Source organism: Galeopterus variegatus, unplaced genomic scaffold (genome assembly GCF_000696425.1).
Source record: "Galeopterus variegatus unplaced genomic scaffold, G_variegatus-3.0.2 Scaffold1497, whole genome shotgun sequence".
Taxonomy (NCBI): domain Eukaryota; kingdom Metazoa; phylum Chordata; class Mammalia; order Dermoptera; family Cynocephalidae; genus Galeopterus; species Galeopterus variegatus.
This window is the reverse complement of record NW_007727608.1, coordinates 227824-236165: the sequence shown is the minus strand read 5'-3', so window position 1 is coordinate 236165 and position 8342 is coordinate 227824. Positions and strand designations below refer to the sequence as shown.

At 50.2% G+C, this 8342-nt stretch overlaps 2 protein-coding genes across 2 annotated transcripts in view; one reads left to right on the top strand and one right to left on the bottom strand.

Moving 5' to 3' along the window:
- MORN1 (MORN repeat containing 1) overlaps positions 1-195 on the bottom strand; it is a 67767-nt gene extending 67572 nt beyond the window's left edge. The window contains exon 1 of the mRNA XM_008577350.1: positions 37-195. Coding sequence (XP_008575572.1) covers positions 37-195 — 159 coding nt within the window. The remainder of the gene's footprint in view (positions 1-36) is intronic.
- Positions 196-373: 178 nt separating this feature from the next.
- The window catches only part of RER1 (retention in endoplasmic reticulum sorting receptor 1), a 9480-nt gene continuing 1511 nt past the window's right edge, over positions 374-8342 (top strand). Inside the window, exons 1-6 of the mRNA XM_008577345.1 lie at positions 374-463; positions 1828-1932; positions 4320-4419; positions 5804-5882; positions 7116-7251; positions 7892-8339. Of these exons, the coding sequence (XP_008575567.1) occupies positions 383-463; positions 1828-1932; positions 4320-4419; positions 5804-5882; positions 7116-7251; positions 7892-7981 (591 nt within the window). The 5' untranslated portion in view covers positions 374-382 and the 3' untranslated portion in view covers positions 7982-8339. The remainder of the gene's footprint in view (positions 464-1827; positions 1933-4319; positions 4420-5803; positions 5883-7115; positions 7252-7891; positions 8340-8342) is intronic.

Below are 8342 nucleotides of genomic sequence, written 5' to 3'. Positions count from 1 at the left end.
TACAGGGGCCTGAGGGATCCACAGAGGGAGAGGTACCTTAGGGAGTGACCGGCCAGGGAACTTGTCACCAAGGGCAGCTCCTGTGGCCAGCGTGGTGGACAGGGCTGCCAGCATGCCCATGAAGGAGGTGCGGGCAGGAGAAGCGCAAGTGCATCCCGCTGTGCGCTTGGCACAGTCATCTCGTGTCCCTTGCATGCAGCCACTGTGTGCACCTGCTGCTGTTCCCTAAGCAGCTCCTGGGAAACACGCCGTCACGGTGCGGGCGGAGTGCTGAGGCCAGACTCCTGCTGGGCGGCACTGGTGAAAATGGGGCACATTTGCACATCCTTGAATGCTTTTTATTTAATTTTAAAGTATTTTATGTTTCTCTCTCAGTTACAGAATGTCCGAAGGGGACAGTGTTGGCGATTCCGTGCATGGGAAACCTTCGGTGGTGTACAGATTTTTCACAAGACTTGGGCAGGTCGGTGGGTTTTTTGGTAGATGATTAGTGTAAATATTTCGAAGAGAAATCGTCATTTCCTGCATGTCTTCCTGAGGGCGCTGGTTGGTCGGCCCGCCAGAGCCGTCCAGCGGTGGAGTCCTCCCATGCCCTCGGGCCTGTGCTTCAGCATGGCTGCTCTTCCATCGGAGTGTGCACTTCTGTAAGGGGCCAGCCAGCGAGGGCTTTGGGGGCCTCAGCTGGTCTCCACTACGCGCGTGTTTCTGTTTTTTTTTTTTTCTTTTTAATACCCTCTAAAAATATAAAAACCATTCTTAGCTCCCAGGTGGTACAGACACGGTCATGGCCCCTGCTCTTGCTGTCCCAATCCTGGCCACCACGTCCACTCATCCGGGAGGCCTTACCACCCCCTTGCCTGCACACAATTGGCAGACGCTGCTCCCTGAGTGTGAATGGTGTTAGTGGCTCACATAGACGCAGGTCACCATGCCTCTTGGTGGGGCAACGGGACTGAAACTGCTCACATACTGTGTGTTTGAACTTTGGTCTTAGATGAGGTCCAATTCAGTGAACAATTGCAGGTGCTGATGTTCTGGCTCAATTAAAAGTTTATCGACTTAATGAAAAAATAGCATGTGGAGAACTATTGATAGTTATGGAAGCTGGGTGATGGGTGTGCGTGGTTTCATATTCTCTTATGTGAAAGTTTGAAATTTTTTGTAATTAGAATTTAAAAATTAAATTTCAGAATTAAAACACAAATGTGTGTTTGTAAGTGTGTACATAAAACTAAGGGTTTCCTCAGTAGTCTCCGCAGCTGCCTTGATGCACGGCACACGCAAGCTCCAGTGGCCAAAAGTCAGGCTGCGGCCTGCTGCCCTGGGAGCTGAAGCAGGGCCCATGCAGGGGTGGGGTGGCCGGTGGCTGCAGTGTCCAGAGAGATGTGCAGCAGGGGGCAGTCTGGGAAAGCCCCATGGGGGCAGTGGGCTTGGGGATGGGACTGGGGCGATGAGTGCCACGGTGTAGTTTGGTGACTTTAGGATGCATACTTGCTGCTTTTCTGCATTGCAATCCTCTTTGGGGTGAAGTTAGGTCTCCCCTGTAATCATCCCTTTGGGCCAATGCTATAGTACCATCTACTGTGATAGGTTGTTTTTAATATTTTTGCTTAAGAAATGAACCTGCTTTAAGAATTGCAACTAAATTTTGGATTAATGCAGTCCCTTCTTTGTGCTGATATATACTCATGTATGTTCTCTTGTTGTTTTAATTAGCTCTTTTTAAAATGAAAAGCCAACTGTAGCAGAAAGCATGCTTTGTAGCAGAGTTCAATGCAGTAGGAGTTACAGAATCTATTTCATGCTTTTGAACTCTTATCTTTCTAGATTTATCAGTCCTGGCTAGACAAGTCCACACCTTACACAGCCGTGCGATGGGTTGTGACGCTGGGCCTGAGCTTTGTCTACATGATTAGAGTGTACCTGTTGCAGGTAGGTATGGGCTGAAATGACATGGAGACTCGGCTTTCTCCATGTTGTCTGAACACGGTGTTGGTTTGGATGTTTTTGGTCCAGTTTATCTGGAAAGAAAGGTTCTTTAATACTTTTCAGTTAAGCACCAAATGTAAGAAAACTTAGTGACTGTCTTTTGAAATAGGCTTGTTTACAATTCATCTGAAGTTTGTCACATTCTCTATCTAGAGTTCTCAGTGTGCCTAGGATAATCCTGACCTCAGCCCGTGTCCTGGTGTCACTGACAGGGCCCCTTCTCTTGGAGTGTCCTGGTCAGGATGATGGATCCTTTGGTGTCCTTCTGATCCTGCTGTGTGACTCCTAGGGGCCAGAGGCTCAGGGACCAGACAGTGTTGTGCAGCAGTTACCTCATTCCTTGGGTGAAGAATTACATACTTCGTGTCCTTCTGATCCTGCTGTGTGACTCCTAGGGGCCAGAGGCTCAGGGACCAGACAGTGTTCTGCAGCAGTTACCTCATTCCTTGGGTGAAGAATTACATACTTTGGATAGTATGAGTGATTTTGTCATCCCGAAGGGGTTAGCTCTTTCTGAGTTATACCTTTTATGAGGCCAAAAGGGAATTCAGGTCGAGACGTTGAGTCTAGTAAGAAACTTGGTCAGTGAAGTGGGGTCAGGGGTTTATAAGCACCTCTATTTAGGTCAGGTGACATCTTCACAGACTTTGCCTTTGGTGCTTATTTATTTCTAGTGAACACACGGTTTCTAGGAGTAAACCCTTAAGATGGGAAGATCTTGAGAGGAGGTTATTTTATGTTTTGTATAAACAAAGGAGGGAAAGTTAAAAGCCTTGTCCAGAGCATTTGCTCCTCTGGAGCTGCAAAAGATTTTCCTCATTTAAAGCACACACCTTCATTCCTGATACTTTCCAAGATTGGGGGATGTCGGTCCATGGAGTGACACATTTATGTACTGGGCTCAACGACATGTCTGGGACTGTGTGAGATGCTGACTTAAGCCGAATGTGGAAACTTGTTCTCTGTTGTTGTTAGTCTGTGTTTATTCCCTTGTGTGAACCTGGAGCTGATGTAGTGTGAAGGGGTCCTCTAGTTCATTGTGGCCAGGCTCCCTCTGCATGGGCCGTCTAGGGTTAATGTTGGGATTACCTTCACTGATTTTAGATTTTTTAAAAAATTGGAACTCCATCCATTCTCTAATGGAAAGACTGACCTAAAAACCTGAATCAGGGAGTTCGGGCAGGGGTGGGGGTGCAATGCACAAGTCCATTTTGCTGTACTCTAAACTGAGTGCCTGGTTCTGTATCCCTCAAGGTTTGGCCCTGTGGCATGATCTTTAAGCATCGTATTAACTTTTCATGTCTAGTTTTTGGTTGTCTGACCTGAAAATTTTTTAGGTAGAAAGATTCATTTTGTTTGTATGAAAAAGTTCAGGCTTTTAAAATTACTAATGCAGTTCTGGTTTCTGATGAGATAAACTTGATGCTTTTAAAAATGAATTAGTTGCAAGCATATTTAATGTGGGCATCCTGACGGTGTTTTTCCCACTTCTTTGCATCTCCTGAGGAAGGCTTGGCTTAAAAACATTTTAAAACCTCCTTGATTTCCTGGTTCTGTATTTCTTCTGGGCAAAGGTTATGAACACTGCTGGCCAAGTGTTCTTGGTGACGTGTGTTGTCCACAAGGGGAACGTCAGCTGGCATGTCTGCAGGAAGAGCTGAGATTCTGGTGCACACGCACATTAGCCTCACTCGGGTGCCCGTGGCACCACTTGGGCATGTGTGTTTTTTTGTTTTTGTTTTTTTTTCCTTTTTGTCTTTTTTCGTGTCCGGCAACGGATCGCAACCCTCAGTGTCGCACCCGTACCGGACTGGGACCGGCAACGGGATCGCAACCCTTGGCGTCGCGCCCGCACCTCTCTCAGCCAGTGAGCGGGAACCGGTCTGTATGGGGATCCGAACCCTCGGTAGGAGCGCCGCCGCGCTCTCAAGCGGCGCACTGTAGCAGTGCGCCACCGGGCCGGCCCTTTTTTTTTTTTTTTTGGCATGTGTGTTTTTTGAGAGAATCCTCCTTTACTGCTGAGCACATGTCCAGGAGCCAGTGGCTTCAGGATGGTGCACATCAGACTGGGCCCTGGGAGAAGTGTGCTATTTGGGCCCCAGCTGTCCACTTTCCAGTTAAGACCCACAGAGTAACTGGAGAAAAATTGTCACCAGGGAGTTCACTGTGCTTCTTTGTCACTTACATTATAACCTCCCTGCTGTAAGTGAATTGTGTGTGCTTTTGAGGTCAGTTAAAAGAGTGGAGAGTGGTCAGAATATCCCACAGTGACTGGTCCAGGCTGGCTGATGGTTGAATCGTGTCCCTGACGCTGTTTCCTTCTCTTCCAGGGCTGGTACATCGTGACCTACGCCTTGGGAATCTACCATCTGAATCTTTTCATAGCTTTTCTTTCTCCTAAAGTGGATCCTTCCCTCATGGAAGACTCAGGTAGAGTAGAGGCTGTCCATGTTGCTGTCTGGGCATGGTTGTGACTCTGCCTCCTTCACATGCTTGTTCCACGTTCTCCAGAAACATTTGAGGCTGTTCTCTTGGTGTTTAAATGTACTTGTAACTTTGGGGGATCAGGGTAAGTTTGTTTGTAGAATGTCATTAAGCCCTCTTAGCCATGAACTGAGTGTCCATGACATTATCCCCATTTTGCAGATGAGGAAACTGAGGCACACAGTGTTACCTAACTTGTCTAAGGTCACATGGGAGAGTGTGTGACAGATGGAGCAGGGACCTGAGCCTGGACAGCCTGACTCCAGAGCCTGCTTTGGATTCTCACCTTCCTAGACAGACCGCCTGTCTGGGAATCACCTCAGGACTGATCAATTAGGTTCCTTCTCACCCAACCAGAGGTGTCACAGGCAGCTCACTGTGACTCAGACCACCAGGACCCTGACTGCTGGTGGGCCAGGCGGAGGGGGCCACACCCTGATTTCTGAGGAGAGATGAGTTGAAATGTTCTTGGCGCGTTTCTGTGCTGCACTCATGGGGCTCACATTGCCCCTAGGCCATACCTGGGCCAGGTAGGGGAGTCCAAGTCCACTCCTGACTGGCCAGCTGCGGGGGGAGGGAAGAAGCGGTGAGTGGTTCCTTCCAGACACATCTGTTGCTGCTGCAGGAAAAGCCTGGATACAGCTCCCTGCCCACGGAATTCTTTTTGTTATGGGAGAAACACTCTTTGTGAGTGCTGGGTGTTCTCTTGAGACTGTTTTCAAATTGTGTGACTAGGAGTCTGTGATTTTTCTCTGTAGAGTATTTAATGAACATATTAAAGGAAACAACCCCTTTTATTTAACGTCACTATTTGGGGGAGACTAGAAACTAACTGAGAGGCCCTTTTCTGTAGGCTGCAGTTCTCTGTCTGTAAATGAGGAGAGGCACCTGACTCAGGTGGGCCAGTGCTGGGTGACAGACCTAGCTCGCAGCCACTGGCAGAGAGCAGGGCTGTGTACCATGACACCACCGTGTTCCAAGGACACATGGCCCTGCCAGCCTTTACTGCTTGTTCTTAGCAAGTGTTAATTCGCTGTGTTTTCTTTACATGCCTTTATGTAGTACAGCCAGTGTATTTCTGAGAATTGGTGTGTAGGTGAATTCCTTTTATGCACTTAAAACATAGAGAAGTCTTTTTAAAAAGAAATTCTGATATGAATCTTCTAAAGCAATGCATTGACTTGTAGATGGACTATAGACTCCTGTTCTGTCTTTGGCTAAACGATGTAGGTCTCTATTTCCACGCATGAGCCCGCTAGTTTAAAAGCTTGTAAGAGGCACTCACAGGTGTGATGGCCGCTTCGTCTCTGACCGCTGCTCTGCCTTTCAGATGACGGTCCTTCATTACCAACCAAACAGAACGAGGAGTTTCGTCCCTTCATTCGAAGGCTCCCAGAGTTTAAATTTTGGTGAGTTAATTCTTAAAGATATTTGAGAAGGATGCTTGTGCTCTAGGGTGGCTGATAAGACTATAAGAATAGACTTATTTTTGCTCTGACCAGCCAGCAATTTAGACCTCTTAATGAAATAAGAGTTTTATGGTACTGTGTGACATACATTCACCTAAAAGGTGACTGCCGCATGGGCTGGGCCTGGGGAGACCACTACCTCGTGGTGCTGTCCTGGTTTCAAGTTAACACCAGTGCTCTGGAGGCTAGGAGAAGAGGCTGCTTCTGGGACGGAGGGTGCAGCCACTTTGCAGATTTGGGCCTCAGGAGGGCAGGTCCGCATGGTCCACCTCCTCCCCTGCCTGTGACTTCTTGTGGCTGGCTGAGGTGGACCCACTTTCTCCCTGAGTGAAGGAGCAGGGCCCAGGCATGGTTGGCTCCATCTTGAGACCTCCTGTAGGTGGTGAGAGAGCAGTGTGAGTGTGGCAGGTGGACAGAGGTGGGTGGGCGCAGCTCCTCATGTGCTCCTCTGTCAGAGGGACGGGAGCTCTGTGCCTTGTCCATCCTGTCTCTCGTAGTCCCGCCCCAGGGCACAGGAGGAGCCAGTGTCTTTGTTGGATCAGTAAATGCCACAAGCCCGAGCTCCTTGGAGCTGTGTGCCTAGGCTTCGCAGCCTAGCACTGTGTGGGACACACAGTGCCTGTCCAGTCTCGGGGTGGTGTGAGATGCTGGAGCACAGGGCAGCTGGGGAGAGACAGCGGAGAGTGGGCAGGATGGGCCCGGGAGCTGGGGCTTTATTCTGTAGGACAGAGAGCACTGCACAGGGTTTGAGTGGGGAGCACTGAGCCTCCAGCCTGGGCTAGAGGGTGATGGCAGGTCACGGGGTGGGCTGTGCCCTGGGGTGAGGGAGCTCCGCCAGCCCCACCTGTCTCCTCAGAACCTGCCAGTCACTAGGTGCAGAGCTGGGGCCTGGGGCTTCATTCTCAATGGCGGGTCTGTTAGCAAAGTCGAGGCACCTGTGGCTCCCGCCTGACGTTTTATTCAGCATGTGATTTCAGGAAGAGAATTCTTAGCTTTCAAGGGATGCACGTATGGTTAATTCTAGACACGTATGTAAAGTCCATGCAAGAAGCTACGCCCTAACGCTGCCCCCATCGCGGAGCTGGGCCCTCCGCTGCAATGCCCCTGCTGCGGGTGGAGGCACTGGGCAGGTGGCCGCAGCCGGCTATACTGACCCTCTCTCCTTGCTTGCAGGCATGCAGCCACCAAGGGCATCCTCGTGGCCACGATCTGCACCTTCTTCGACGCTTTCAATGTCCCAGTGTTTTGGCCTATCCTGGTGATGTACTTCGTCATGCTTTTCTGCATCACGATGAAGAGGCAGATAAAGGTGAGAGGGACTGCCGTGGTGCCAGGGAGAGCGTGCTCAGACATGCTGTGGCGGGCAGGAGTGGTGGCGGGTCTGCTCACTGCAAGTAGGCTGTGGGGCGGCCCCACCCGGTGTGAGATGAGGACAGTGCTCCGTCTCCCACCAAGGTCCACTGTGCACGCGTGAGCCCCATGGTCAGCATGAGCAGGCCCTCAGTAGCAGTTTTCTGGGAGCTGGAGAGGAAAGCCCAAGTTGGGCCAGGTCAGCCGTGAGGTCTGCGGTGTCTCTCCACAGCTCTTAGTCGGAGAGCTCAGGGCCCTGCCATCGGCTTGTGCCCCCTCCCTCTGCACCCTGGGTGCCAGCAGCAGAGGGTCTCCGCCCCCTCATTCCTCCTAGCCCTTCCTACATGGGAGGGCTCACAAAACATTCCCCGGATTGATGGGATTTCAGATGTGGGACTTGGGCTGGCTCAGTTGGGCTGTGAAGGCTTTGCTGTTACTGTGGGAGAGAAGCTTGCCATTGGAGTCCTGATTTCAACTTAACATTCTCATTTGTCTGGTATATAGAGAAGATGGGGGTACCGTTGGCTGTTCACATCTGAGGGAAATGTGATCGGTCAAGAAACTTTTGAAGTAACTGAGGTCTGTGTTTGTTTTCCCAGCACATGATTAAATACCGGTACATACCGTTCACACACGGGAAGAGGAAATACAAAGGGAAGGAGGACGTGGGCAAGACGTTTGCCAGTTAGAAGCCGGACTGACTCCATCACGTGCGTTCGAGAACGGTTTTGAGCCATTGTAACGATGCCTTTTTTCTTCACATAAAGTAGTTGATTATGAGGGAGTCGAATTTTCTTTTTTAAAAGGAGCTTCAATTATTTGTAACTGAAATATCAGGTTCTTGAAGAAACTGGCATTTAAACCAGATTGCATTGATTTTTCAGTGATGTTGAGGTGTTTCAAATGGATGGAATTGTGGTGAACTGCAGGCTCGGGAGGCCTGGGGGGCAGAGGCTCGCTGGAGCGAGGGGTGGGTAGACCGTGGCGAGGCCTGCGCGGGAGCAGCCAGCGGCGGCCGGGCCAGCGGCCCTCCCCACCCTGCTGGAGGCA